Source organism: Haliotis rufescens, unplaced genomic scaffold (genome assembly GCF_023055435.1).
Source record: "Haliotis rufescens isolate VD_foot unplaced genomic scaffold, xgHalRufe1.0.p SCAF_2, whole genome shotgun sequence".
NCBI classification, from domain to species: Eukaryota; Metazoa; Mollusca; class Gastropoda; order Lepetellida; family Haliotidae; genus Haliotis; species Haliotis rufescens.
This window is the reverse complement of record NW_025963890.1, coordinates 55,051,700-55,066,590: the sequence shown is the minus strand read 5'-3', so window position 1 is coordinate 55,066,590 and position 14,891 is coordinate 55,051,700. Positions and strand designations below refer to the sequence as shown.

At 38.6% G+C, this 14,891-nt stretch overlaps 1 protein-coding gene across 1 annotated transcript; it reads left to right on the top strand.

Moving 5' to 3' along the window:
- Positions 1–7,056: 7,056 nt before the first annotated feature.
- Positions 7,057–13,861, top strand: LOC124143078 (C-type mannose receptor 2-like). The gene is made up of 8 exons (XM_046511874.2): positions 7,057–7,102; positions 7,931–8,013; positions 8,935–9,025; positions 10,574–10,793; positions 11,972–12,006; positions 12,700–12,785; positions 13,490–13,580; positions 13,809–13,861. Exons 3-8 carry the CDS (start codon positions 9,001–9,003, stop codon positions 13,859–13,861), a joined length of 510 nt encoding a protein of 169 aa, XP_046367830.2. The 5' UTR covers positions 7,057–7,102; positions 7,931–8,013; positions 8,935–9,000.
- The last annotated feature ends 1,030 nt before the right edge of the window (positions 13,862–14,891 follow it).

Sequence of the window (14,891 nt, the reverse complement as noted above, 5' to 3'; positions counted from 1 at the left end):
ATTCTTTAACAATGTTCCCTTGCAAGTGCCTAAATTGCACGGCCAGTAAATAAACATGTATAAACATATTTTCTTCAAAAACGATTGTTTTTCGGTGAAACCTGTTAGTATTGAAGAGTACTTAACGAGTCAACGTCTGAACAAGAAACAAAAATATGAACAAGTACATTTATTGAAAGCTTCACGATTTCAAATGTATAAATTTCATTTCAGAGGAGATGCCGAAAAAGAAATGGATTTCTTGGAGAAATAAAGAATAACAAGACTCAATCCTTTCTTGCGACGTTTCTATATGGAAAAGGTGAACAAATCAACTGCATGAAATTAAGATGTGTAATCACAGCGCGAGTTTAAATGGGATTTCATTACCTTTCGTATGTACCTCCCTTTCCGATGATAAATTAAATAGTAGTGAAGTAAGTTACTATACAACTGCACAAACTTAATATTAACCAATGTTCAACTGCCAAACATCATCATTATAAATGTGTTGCTATTCCTTTAGTTACGAACAAACCTTTCAACTGTATGCTTTTTGTGTTAAAATTCGATGTAACCCTAAAATATAGCACAAACAGGAACAGATTTATGTTCAACATTTTCATTGAAACAAGTTGCTTACACAAGGTATTTAGCTATTTTGACCAAATGTTATACATGAACATGTAATACACCGTCTTCTTGTGTAGCTGACAATTGCATATGGCTTGGAGGGTTTTACCGACATTTAAAACATGAGTGGATTTGGGATCATAGTGGAGAACCAATACATTTCACCAATTGGGCACCTAACCAACCAGGGATCGTTAGAATGAAAGGGCACTGCTTGATTGCCAGTCCCAATCAGCGTTACCAATGGAAGAGAAATGGCTGTTTGCAGCGATGTGACTTTTTATGTCAGTCTAAGTAAGTTTGACAAAAATACGATTGGGTATAAATACTAATTTATCAAATGAATTACATTATGACAATTTGTACCGGGTGCCGTTATTCCTGATCTTGAAAACAACCTTTAAATACAAGATGTATTTGTTCATCTGAACGTAAAGCGTTGACAGGTAAGGCATCTTCCATGTGTAGGCGAGCTAAGGGACATAAGGTTCAATAAAGAATGTTTTTTTTATGAGCTTTTCAACTTATGCAATGTTCTTATTAACCAGGGACGTCCATAAAACGTCTATTCCCTAAGCACTAATTATTTGTGTGATAGGTATTTTGTGGAAGTTGACCGACGACAAAGAAGACATAGGTTTATCTATAAACCTTTGTTTACTTTGTCATCCGTCAACTTCTAAACATGCCTTTCAACATAGAAGTGGACGGATGGCAAGGAAGAGAAAGGTTTATTGATAACATCTTCCTTATAAAGAAGTTGTTATCCATAAACCTTTGTCCACTGTGTCATCCTTCAACTTCTAAGAAATGCATATTATCAATTCACCCGTCGTCTACATGGAGACAGGCAATCAACATCATTAATATAATAAAGAAGACCTTTGTCTACTTTGTGCTGAACCAATTCCCTTCCGATGTAGAGCAACTGTTGAAAAGCGAAAGAGACATTATTCCCTTTTCAGTTAGAGGTCTATTTCCTTTAGATAGAACTTAAGCTTCAGACGGAAATTAAATGCTTATTGTCAATGTTTGTTTTCTGTGACTTTTAGATTGATCCTACACGTAAATGCTTGAACGTTCGTTTGATTTCAGAGTGACTCAAACTAATTATTTCCCAAGAAAAGAGTGGCAACGATTCCTATAAAAGGGCGTGAAGCAAAAGTATGAAGTTGCAGAAACACCTGACCAAACTGATACAAACCCAAGATTTGGTATTACGTTGTTCCGTTCATGGGAAGTATGACTGCCTTAAGGTATGATATCTCCATGGAAAGCATGGCCATAGCACCAGGAACCATTATGTGTTTTTCGAGGTGAAATGTGTGTTATAATTTCTCCATTGAGTACACAAATACTTACATCTCAGCCAAATTGATCGTTGTACATGTATGCAAATGTCGTCCCTGGTGACCATCTTGAAGATAACCGATGTTGATAAAAAAAACACAAACATATTTTGATGGATTCCTCCCGTAGCATATTGAAATGTACATCTTATTAAATACAACTAGCTAAATGCTTTGGTACTAAGGTACCGTGCAGATCTGAGGTAGAATGGGCCGTCATATAGCTGGAATACTGCTGAGTGCGGCGTTAAACAACAAACATCAACATCTTTGGTATTAAGACTACAGCTGACTGCAGTAGTTTCCGGTTGATCTTCAATACACGTGGTTGCAAAACAGTCCGAGTTCGCAGTAACAACTTTATGACCATTTTAACCAGACACTAAGATTATCTGTAGAAGCTAGAATAGGTATTCTGTTTTGTTTATTCAGTACATGAGTGGGCCAGCGGCCCATAGTACAATTCGGTTCACCAGACATGTATAAAAATACAACTGTGTACACCTAAATACACAACAGCAAGGCATTCATAGATAAAGAATATTACTTCTGCAAAAATAATAGCTAGAAGCTAGAATAGGTATTCATGATGACGACAGTCGGTCACACATCACTCTGTGGCTGACTGACAAACTCACTGTTTATTCCCTCGTATTATTCGTGAGAAACGTTACTTTCTTGTACTATGTTAGATATTAACTATATTTTATTATTACCCTTGGCAATACCTGCACGTTTATTTGGTAATTGGAACATGTCATATTTTGTTTGATGGGCATTAATTCGAAATTGACGGTTGACGAAAGTAGACAAAATTTATGGATAACAACTTCTTTATTTAGTGTGAAGGTGACGTTTCGGTATAGATCCTTATACAGCCTTGTTTGACAAGGACCTATACCGAAACGTCGCCTTCACAGTGAATAAGGAAGTTGTTATCCATAACTTGTATCTACTTTTTCATGTCATATTTTGTCTGTATATTTTAGATATTCTCGTAGTTAATAGATTATGTCAATTCTGTTTAACTGTATTACGTTGTTTACCTTGGAAAACGTATTGTGACTAACACAGCATGTATCGTGTGTGAATGCCCACTCGGGTAATGTATTCGTTAAAGTGTATCGGGTACTAGTATATAATATTTAATCATATGTATACTGTTGTAAGTTGTATAATAATGACCATACTATGTAGCAATCATTGTCACTTCTTCTATAGCATAGTCATCTGATGTTCTGAGTACATATGTATTATCTATAGTTGATTGTAAACATTCTCTAACAATTGACTGGAAACATTCCATTACATAAACACACTCTGCGGCTGACCCATAAATTCACTGTATATGCACTCAGGTCTTGTGTTGTTGTGTGGGTGGGTGTACCTCTGCCAAGCGCGTTGATACTCCGACTCGCGCTTTAATAAATGAAGGAGAACCTATATCGGACAACCCATCAACCCCAACGCAAGAAGCAGGACCCTGACTCCGACTCAGACACCATCTGACAACACACCATCGACAACAAACATTGATGACATTGCCGAACTACTGAACGATACAACGAACAAAAGAGTGTTCCTCCAGTAGTGACAAGGTACCCACCTCAACCACAGCCTCCACAAGGTACCCCCACAGATACTCACAATTAGCAGTGGGAATCCGGGTTTTTGACCACCCTCGCTCCTCACATTAAACCACGTGTTAGGAGTATACCTTTTATGTATCTTACCCAAATTGCGTTTGTAATATTTTATAACTATTATTATCTATTTCAATGTGACGGTTTAGAAAAAAGAAACATAGATATCTTCCTATTTCTTGTGGGGTTTAATCCCAAATTAACTCTGGTGGTGATTTATCAATTTGTCAGCACCGCACCTGTGCTCGTGAGTTTTAACAATGCAGTGAATGTCCGAAACCAGCATCAGTGCGGGCTTACCTCCTACATCAAGCTGACACGCCGTCAGAAATTGAAGTACTGTCCTGACGCTTCAAGCAAACTCTTTACATCAAGGCGATGGGTAGCCTTTTGGATGAAACAGTGGCTCGTCTCACCCATAGCCTGGGTTTAATTCCCCATGTGAGTGAGTGAGTTGGGTTTAACGCCGCTTTCAACAGTATTCCAGTTATATCGCGGCGTGTCAGCTTAATGTGGGAGGAAAGCCCGAAGTGATGCAGGTCTCAGACGTTTACCACTTCGGTGAAACCCACGAGCACGGGTATGGTGCTGACAAACCTAGAAACATAATCGGGGCGAATCAGGATTCGAACCCACAAACGTAGGTTTCTGGCGTGCACAGCGAATCGCGGCGCCTGAGACGACTGGGCCACCCGTGCCCCCAATTCCCCATGTGGAAACAATGTATTCATCTTGACATTTCATGCTGGAAAACGGATGTCCTCCGACGACCTTATGTGGGTCCTATAAACAATGTGGATACATATTCTATGCATTCAGACCGAACTGATCATATGAGATCTATTTGGACTGCCACAGCAATAGTATACTGACAAATTCTCTAAGATTCTAGAGCGAATTCCACAATACTTAGAAATCCTTCCAATAATGTCAATCTATCGCGTCCTTAATGGCGACGCTTCCACGTGTGGTTCATGTTATGGGTTTTGGTTGCGATTAACGTGTAATAAATGTCCATAATGCTTTCGATGCGGAAATAAAGCTTACTAAACCTGATACTGAACCACGGTATTTTAGACATATATTCCCACAAATCATTCTGACCATTCATTAAAGACGAAGGATGGGTGGACTGGTATTGCCACAGCTTCCCTTTTGTTCCACCAACTGAGCTCATGCTCTCATATATCCAAACACATTTTTAAAATTCACCAGACAGAAATCTAAGCTGCGATATCAATATCCACTCATGACATACATATTTAATACCTTAGGGAGCATATAACATTTCAACAATAGGACATTAAAGAAATGATAAGAAATAAGCAGGATGAAGGTGTTCCTACATTTGTTTATTGTTCAAGTAATTCTACATGGAGCATCTGGCATATCAGTCAGCGCCTTTAATCAAATCTCTTATACAAACGTGTATGTGAATATCTCTAGTGGTAAAGTGGGAGCTTTTGTTGTTTTGAGTGTGAAATCGTCTACGGAATGTGCCTCCATCTGCTCCATATTGTCATGCCCAATGTTTAGATATAGACGAAGACAGTGTGGTTTGCATAATGATACTTGGGTTCAAGGCGGATATATCAAGGGAGAGTGGTTGTATTATAGAAACCGTGACGGTAAATACACTTTCACTTTTCTTCAGAATATGATGATTTCTTTGTAAACAGTCCATAGCTTTCTTGAAGGGGTCTGTGTTCATCACTCGTGAAGGTGATGTACTTGCGTTTGTAGAATCATTGAACATATTGTTACCTATTTAAAAGTTACTTTAACGATTCAAAGATACGGTCCTTTATATGATCATTCAATGTCGCTGTAGTTTACTCTTGGAACTGGAGACCCGTGAAGATTCCGGGGTAGAATAGGTCTTCAGCAACCCATACTTGCCGTAAAAGGCGACTATGCTTGTCGTAAAAGGCGACTAACGGGATCGGGTGGTCAGGCTCGCTGACTTGGTTGATACATGTCATCGATCCAGATTGCGTAGATCGATGCTCTTGATGTCAATCACTGGATTGTCTGGTCCAGACTCGATTATATTACAGACCGCCGCCATATAGCTGGAATATTGTTGAGTGCGGCGTTAAACAACAAACAAACAAACAAACAAACAAATCTTGGAACTGGAATCTCGCCTATTCAATCACTGACAAGATGTCAAGTAGTCCGTATTCTACTTCGTGCGTGGGCGTGTGTGTAACGTGTGCGTTCGGCTAAATGCGTATAGAAAGCATTTCATGTTCAAACTTGGAGTAAGTGTAGTGATCTAATCTTTAGAATCACATGAAATATATGGCCAACCCGAACCAAGTCTTTGGTTTTGTGTTCAAATGTGGATAAACTTATATAATATTAGCTCATGTATTGTAACGTTTTCAGTACTCGTTATCGGGACCGTCTGCTTTTTTATTGAATGTGCAGAAAATACTGACGTTGTGTTTGGTGCATATAGGTATATGCATGTAAGTGTCCAAATTAACCCTAGATTCACACTACTACTACTACTACTACTACTACTTCTACATTCAGCTTAACTGCCCACGGTGGCATCCTACACGTGAAGACCGGTGTCCTATGTATGTATTATCACCTTAAAGGGATGAACGCAAATACATATGCACAGGTAGACACACTTATTTCGTACATGTGGCCATGATGCATTTTGTTATCGGAACATTTGTCGTGGAATACCATTACTTTATTGAAACTAAATAAATATGCATGTTTTGAATTTGATTAATATTCAATGTATCATCTTCCTTCAAATATCTAATTGACAAAAAAGAAAGTCTGAGAAGACTGTGGCTGTTGTTAGCTGTTCACGAACTTACAGATTTTATTTGTGTTGGATAGGTATAGTAATAGTCATGTAAGTATTTCATTCTCATGTCTTCATGCACAGGACATATTACTAACACATAGTATTCATCTTCTTGGTCATACACATCGATGTTAAAATATCATTTTCTTTGGAATGTCTGTATTACTGAACATTAAGGGCATGTATACCTCATCTGAACGTCGTTAAACATCTGCGTAAACATATAGAATGAATAGCTGTTACATACATGCTGTAAACATGGAATATGCACGTAGCCATTTTGAACAAATGAACAAACGATACAAATGGACATTAACCAAGTGTTATGTACATATCAGTTGAATAATAATTGATAACCATTATTAACACAGAGACACTGTCTCAGTTTGTGACAAGGTCTAAATCCTTAGACTGGAAATGGGCACAAGACCATAGTCATTTTCTTTCTTGAACAAAACCTTGTCTTATTTGTTTGCTCTCTGTAAACTTAATGACACGCCTCGTGATAAAATATTCATGATAATTTATATAGTTACCAATTGGCGCCAGACAACGAAATTCATTTACGTCGTTTAAAAGTGATATGCTTTATTTCTTTACAGTTATTATCAATACAACTACAACACCATCCCATACAACGACAACGAGACCAGCACAATATGAAAGTATGTGGAATCTCATTAGAATATTTGATACATCCCACCTAATTCTGACTTTGATCAATAAATGTGTCAATTAACGCTGTTATCTTTATATACACATGTCCTATCTTGGTTGGCAATGTTACATGCCCGTTACATATATTCATAATCCTCAAGCTGCGTCAAACTAAATTCACTCAGCAATAACAATTATCCGATATCAATGACACAATTCAACACAATAATGCAACACAAGCGCCGCCCACTTCATTATCAGCCACTCAAGAAATATGTTTATAATGTATTCATTTTTCAATTTACAAACTTCATTTATAAAAATACAATACCTTGCAATTTTTCATACCCTTATTCGTGTCACATGAAATGGCACCCGTTATTTTGTTCAATCCAACACTAGTGAGTGAGTGAGTTGGGTTTTACGCCGCTTTCAACGGTATTCCAGTTATATCACGGCGTGTCAGCTTAAAGTGGGAGGAAAGCCCGAAGTGATGCAGGTCTCAGACGTTTACCACTTCAGTGAAAGCCACGAGGACGGGTATGGTGCTGACAAACCTAGAAACATAATTGGGGCGAACCGGGATTCGAACCCACAATTATAGGTTTCTGGAATGCCCAGGAGACGCATCTCTGCACAGCGAATCGCGGCACGTAAGACGACTGGGCCAACCGCGACCCTAATTCAATCAGCTAAATCCCAATATTCCGACCAACATCATTTGAATGACACATGAATGCTGTAATGTATGTGAACTATGCTTAGTCAACGCAATGAGAAAATGTGATTAACATGGTGAGATTTGTTAAAAAATGAATCTGTTTGATTTCTTGTAGAGACATGTGCTCACGCAGCAACGTACTTTGAAGACTTCTGTTACTCATTTATAGGAAAGAAACAGAACAACAGACGTGCGGTGGTAAGTATTCGCTGTTTTCGGTCACTGTTTTAAGACTTTTATGTCTCCGAAAGAACAGATTTTGAAAGGAGACCTAACCGAGGCACAACGTTCTTTTTCAAGTAGAATCAAAATGTTGCCATGTATAGAGCTATTGTTCTAAATATATGTACTTTTTTGTAAGGAAGATACCAGATCATGTTTCCATTTCATCTTTATCTTTCTAAAGGTTCATTTCTGAATTTACGATAATGAGCTTTAACGTTGAGCAGACATGAGTACTATTTACTGATTTATCTTTAGGTTAATATGATTTACGAAAGTAGTAGTGTAGTAAATTGTGTAACAGCCATGAAACATATTTTCCGATGTCAGTATTAAAATAAAATATTGACCTGAAATTACATTAGCAATACATTAATTGGTACGTAAAATTATCTCATTGTATTGACGAATCTTTGAATCATTTCAAAGCACTCGTGCAGATGTCCTAGCGATATTTCTTTTTATTTTCCCTCGTTTCACGCATGATACTAATAACAATGGCAAAACCAGAAAATAAATTAACACACAACTGGCACTTTTTTCTGAAGCAAATTATCTTAATTGAAAGTTTGTGTTATCAGTTTCTGGTTCAAATTGAAGCGTTTTCTTTATTTGACAGGGGGACAAATTAGCGTGGAATAGTAGCACTAGGTTTAATAAATGAGCAAAAATAATGTTGTCCGAGGAAGTGGTATCACACGCCGAATTGTCCTGTTCCAGAATGATTTTGTGATTCATATCAATCCTGTGAATTAACTGGTCATCTTCCAATACACGTACATGTCTACAGGTAACTTGGTTAATCTTTCATTTTGGAGCATCGATCATATTTCTTAAACAGAAGCACTGAATCACTTGAAACACTATGATTTGTACGCTCATATTATCTAATTGCAGGCTCAATGTCGAGGGGATGACTTGGGTTATCTCGCTGAAGTAAAAAACGAACAAACTCAATCATTTATGAAATCATTTCTTCAAAATAGAGGTAAGTTTACATTGTATACATAACATAAGATCGAACATTACCATTGGGCTCAATAGTCACCTCAGCGAGATACATACTTGTACAATAAGCGGTTTAGCCAAGGTGGTGCGTCTGGTGGAAATATTATCATTTGTCCTTAAAGACTGAATACAGCCGTCATATTGCTCACTACGGATATCATGACGTCACTATGTTTGATGTTACGTCACTTGCTTGTCACGTTACAATTCACCTTTCTCGCACTTTGACTTGTCAGATGGCGGTCTCAATATTGACCTTAATGTCACCAAAAATCATTCTTCGTAACTTGTGGACTGGTGATGATGAATTCGTTACATGTGTCAATAGCGGAGTGTGCTGTATTTTACAAGTCAAACGTTCGTGTACATCCCACGACCTTCGGTCTCAAGATGTACAAATACAAACAATAAATCCATTTCCATAATCATAAGAAATCCATTGTACGACTACAGGTATATCCTAAGCATTTGCTTCTCAATTTCTGCTCGGATTGGCAAGTTTAACTTCAGCTTCAAGTATATCGATGATCTGATATCGTTCAATAACGGTCAAATAGCCAAGCCCCCCCCCCCCCCCCCTTTCCACTGATTCAACAACTTGAATACGAAATAAAAGAGACCAGTGAAACTGCCTTATCTGGTTAATATTTTTGTCTATGCGTAAAGACTCAGAGTGACTGTATGACAATTCTCCTTATGTCGAGCAATATTCTAGTAGCTCAAGCCTTTGGTGTCGATATCTCACAACTTTTGAGGTACAATCGAGCAGGCTTCCTTTATGACGATTTCAAAGAGCGTCATACGGCTATTGCTCAAAGGTTGTTTGATAACATTCAAGGCATGTTTCTTTAGGTGAACAATCGACATATATCATGAGTATTACAAAGGAGCCGACAATTTGACCATCACAACATGTTTCCACAGCACTTGCGTCTACCACAAGTACCTTGATTTGAGCTGCTCTTATTTATTCCTTCGTGGTCTTGAAATGTTATTCTGAAAAATAAAACTTGGAAGCAGGACAGCTTTTCCAATTCAGATGTTCTGTTTCCTCTAAATGTAGTCTGAGTTCATACAACATTCACAATCGAAACAAGTGAAATCGGTTACTGATCATGTGACAACCAACCGGGGGACCAGTATTTCAGTTTCATCACGGCCTGTAGTTTAATATGGGAGTAAACCCTGATCCGATGCAGATGTAAGACGTTCACAGAGATTTAACAGGTAGCGCATGGTGCTGAGAAACCTAGAAACATAATAAGAGCCAACCTGGATTCGAACCAGCTACCATAGGTTTCTGGCCCTCCCAAGGGACGGAACTCTCATTTGCAGCGACTTGTAGGCCTGAACAAGAAATAAGTGCATCTTGTCAAGTTCGGACATAATGGCGTCAGAGCACCAAGATCTCAAGTGTTGTAAGGATTAAACGAATTATTTACTGTATAATAAGCATAATTGAAATAGAACAAAACTGTATGAAAATATTCTTTAAATTTATCCTGACGCACGTATATGCATTCAACAGCTTCTGCATGCGTGTGGATAGGCGGTAAACGGAAACTTAATAAGTGGAAATGGTCCCACTCTGGAGCACGGATCACCTACAGCAGCTGGTATCCTAACGAACCAGATGGTCGTGGTGGAATCTTTGCTACTGAAAACTGTATTGAAGCAACTCCAACCGGAAGCTTTGACTGGAATGACCTGTCTTGCTTGGCGAAATGTCACTCCATATGCCAGACAAGGTGTGTATTAGATGAATGCCTCACACTCATTAAGCAGGATCTTTTTTCCTTCGATTAAATAATTATGTGATTATTTGTTGTTTTACGCCTCGCTCCGTAGTTTTTAGTTGTTTGACGACATCTTGCAAATAATCGAGTCTGGGCCAAACAGTCCAGACATTATTGGCAACTTCGAATTCGATGACACACAATCAATTTTGACGAAGTTTCTAAAACAGAATATCGCGTGTCTCAGAAACTGCTATAACTTATGAAGCTCGAGGTTGTTACTCTGATTGTCGTTAAACTCCGTACTCAGCAATTTTCAAACTATATAACAGCGGCTTGTACATAAACGAGTCAGGAGCAGACAATCTGGTGCTTGATATTGTGAGCAACGACCAACGCCGTCGGGAGACAATGAAACGTAGTCAACCAAGTCACCGAGCTTGCTCACAGGTCCACTTGGTCACTTCTTACGACCAGTATAGACTAATCCCACGCATTACCGTACGTCTGGTTGTACTTCTCCCAGTGGGATGACTCTTGGCAGGGTCAACGCGGAAACTATCATGTTGGCCGTGTACAGTGAAACCCCGTTAATCGTCCGGATTGACACATTTCCTGATTACGAATAATACGTGCATTGTTATGCCCTTATCCATACATTGACATACGAAACAGTATTCGTCCCTTAGGCAGGGTTCAATGTATCACCAAGTATTGTCTGTATGACTTAAACATAGGAACGTCCTTTCTGGGTTTCAACCCATGCTTGCCGTAAAAGGCGACTATGCTTGTCGTAAAAGACGACTAACGGGATCGGATGGTCAGGCTCGCTGACTTGGTTGAAGAATGTCATCGATCCCAATTGCGTGGATCAATGCTTATGACATCAATCACTGGATTGTCTGGTTCAGACACAATTATTTACAGACCGCCGTCATATAGCTGGAATATTGCGGCGTGAAACAACCAACCAACCAACAACCAACTTTTCTGGGTTGACATTGACATAAAACGGTATTCGTCCGTAAGGTGGGTTCCCGATCTATCGCTATCCGGAATAACGGGTTTCACTGTTTCAACAAGTATTGTCTACATGACTTAAACATAGGAATGTACTGTCTGGGTTTAGATAATCTGTTGTCTTAGTGTTTAATCTTAATTTGTTTTTATGTTGTCATATTGTTTTAAAGATGGAATGGTAAACAGCAGAAGATATACGACTTACGTAAGTAACCATTCATCTATAAACTTTAATATACATGTTCACCAAAGGCAGTTCTACAAATATGTACGTAAGTATTCGTTATGATCTTTTATATACATGTTCACAAAAGGCATATATTCGACTGAAATAAGAGCCGACTTAAATGTATATCAACAGGTCAGACTATCTGACATATTGTGTGTTATCATACACCGATGGCATTGCTGGACGAGTCGTTGATGGTACGAGCAACATGTCCCGTCATCGGAGTGTGATGAGACACCATCAGTGACATTGTAGTCGTCGCTATATGAGTGCTATAACCTTGAACTGGACGTTAAAACCCTATTTCATCTCACCCCACCTATCCACTAGATCAGGGAGTCTACAAATGTGCCTGCGTGTTCGAATACCTGAGGTGTGTACATATGCTCAAGTGTACGTACGCGTAGACAATGTCCCTTCGAGCATTCCATAGTTTGTCAAGGGCGGTCGGGTAGCCTAGTGGTTAAAGCGTTCGCACGTTACGCCGAAGACCCGGGTTCGGTTCCCGACATGGGTACAATGTGTTCTAGTGTCCCCCGCCATGATATTGCTGGAATATTACTAAAAGCGGCGTAAAACCAATCTCCCTCACTCACTCATAGTATGACATCAAATGACATGGAATCGCTTGCAATTTATTTTTTCTATTTAATCATGTGTGATCTCAAGCTGACTGCGGGGCCCATGGAGGAAAGGGATACGGACAATCCTGCTATGTTTACAGATCCGACAAACTCAAGTGGAATGAGGCAAAGGTGAGCATTATCACACCACGTAACTCACTGATAGTAATAATATAGAGAATAATTAAAAAGAAGTATTGAGTATAACAAAAAGGTGATAATGATATATGAATAATTTAATGATGAAGTCTTTGCTCGACAGATCTCTATATATAAGTTGTTTGATAATGACGACAAGAAGCTTTATAGGGTCACAGTCTTCATTATAGTTTTCGTTACGACGTGTTAAGGTTACTTCTTGCCCTTTCAAATGATGAAGGGATAAAAAGTATCCCGGAATCGACAAGAAAGAAGTGGTTTTTAATGAATAATAATAACGATGATGGGTGTAGTAATACTTATGATACATGAATGCTAAACTAAACATGGTGATTATAACAGTGGATCGCCCCCTAATATGATAACAGTGGTTGGACCCCGCTCACAACACGTTGATTCATTCCTTGTAGAATAAGAGGCGAGTGAACGAATAGGGTGTTCAGGCTCGCTGACTTGGTTGATTCCGGGTCATCTTATTGGGACCACGTTGTCAATCACTTGGTTCTTTACAGGCCGCTATCATTTAACTTGAACGCTGTTGACATCGGCAATATACAACAAACAAAACTCAATGATTATAATGGTGATAGTTCAGGAGACAAACTGTAAAATGCACCAATAATGATATTAAGTCCTCATTAGTAAACTTTTGCTGAAGTCTTGCTTTTTCTTGCCAGGAGAGCTGTATTCAGTTGAATATGCATCTTGTAGAGATATCGGAAGAAGACGAAAACAGCTTTGTCCGATACTATATCATGTCTCTCAAAAGTAAGAGAACCTGTGCATGCTTTTATTATTACTGTACATGTGCAAAGGGGGGCGGTTTACAATGAGATATGCTACCACTGAAAACAATAAGAAGGGAAGGTGCATGGAAGTTAGCCAATGGCCAAGTCACAAACGGCTTTAGGCTTTGAGTGTACAAGGAGTGTAGGCTTTATGAAACCAAATAAAGGACTCTATAACATGTTAACTGAATGTTTAATCAATGTTAAGGTCACCGTACTCTGGGAAAACCCTGGAACGATGCACATAAAATCAACCACTAGTTTGATAGGTGGGGTAAGAAAGAAACCAACAAGACAGTTTTGAAATGTTGAGTTTTGGTTTCGTGAATATTATAAATAAGCGTGGCAATAAGTTTAGTCAGACAACGTAAAATGATCCAATTATTATCCTGTACCAGAAATGACGTTCAACCATTATAACCCTACGCACTTAATATTTAGTCTCAAGATACACATCCATTTGGACGGGACTGAATGACATTCATCAGGAAGGGGACTGGGTCTGGGCGACAAGTGGCACAGAGGCTAACTTCACTTACTGGGCTCCTGGTAACCCTAGTGGGGTTAAGCGACGTATTTTGAATCATCTGGAAGAGGACTGCGTTGAGATCAATGTACACGGAAACTATAAATGGAACGATCAGAGCTGTGGGAAACCATTTACATACATTTGTGAAAGCAGGTAATATAACTTGGGACTACACAAAACCCATGATATAACTAAGTGGAAAGGACGCTAAAAATCATTTCCTTTCATTCGTATTTCGTTATTGTCCTTAACGATAACTATATAGCCTTCTTTGGGATGGAATAAATTCGTAATATCCGTTGTTTTCTATCACATATACTTTTAACGATTTTTGAAATATATAATGCATTCTTATAGAATAAATTACTGATCAAAAGAAAGAACATATCGACTTGGACTGCTTATAAAAAGAAGACGAGAATATGTACACATTTCATTTGATATGTGTCTTGAAGTTCAATCATTTATGTTACAAGCCAAAACACATTTTCATGACACTTGGAATGAATTAAGAAAACGTATTTAAACACTCCTGGGGCAATAACTGTCACTTTCCACAAATATATGATACAACACTGATAACAAAGCTTCTGAACGCTTCCATGCCACCTCGATAATGGCATCCATATCGTGTGTGACCTCCTCGGGCGTCCAGACAGGCTTTGGAACGACGCCTCATCGATGACGTCATGAAATCTTTGATAGGCATTTAGAAGTTGTAAGAACATGAATACAAGAAACTCTTTTTAAACTTATAAAAAG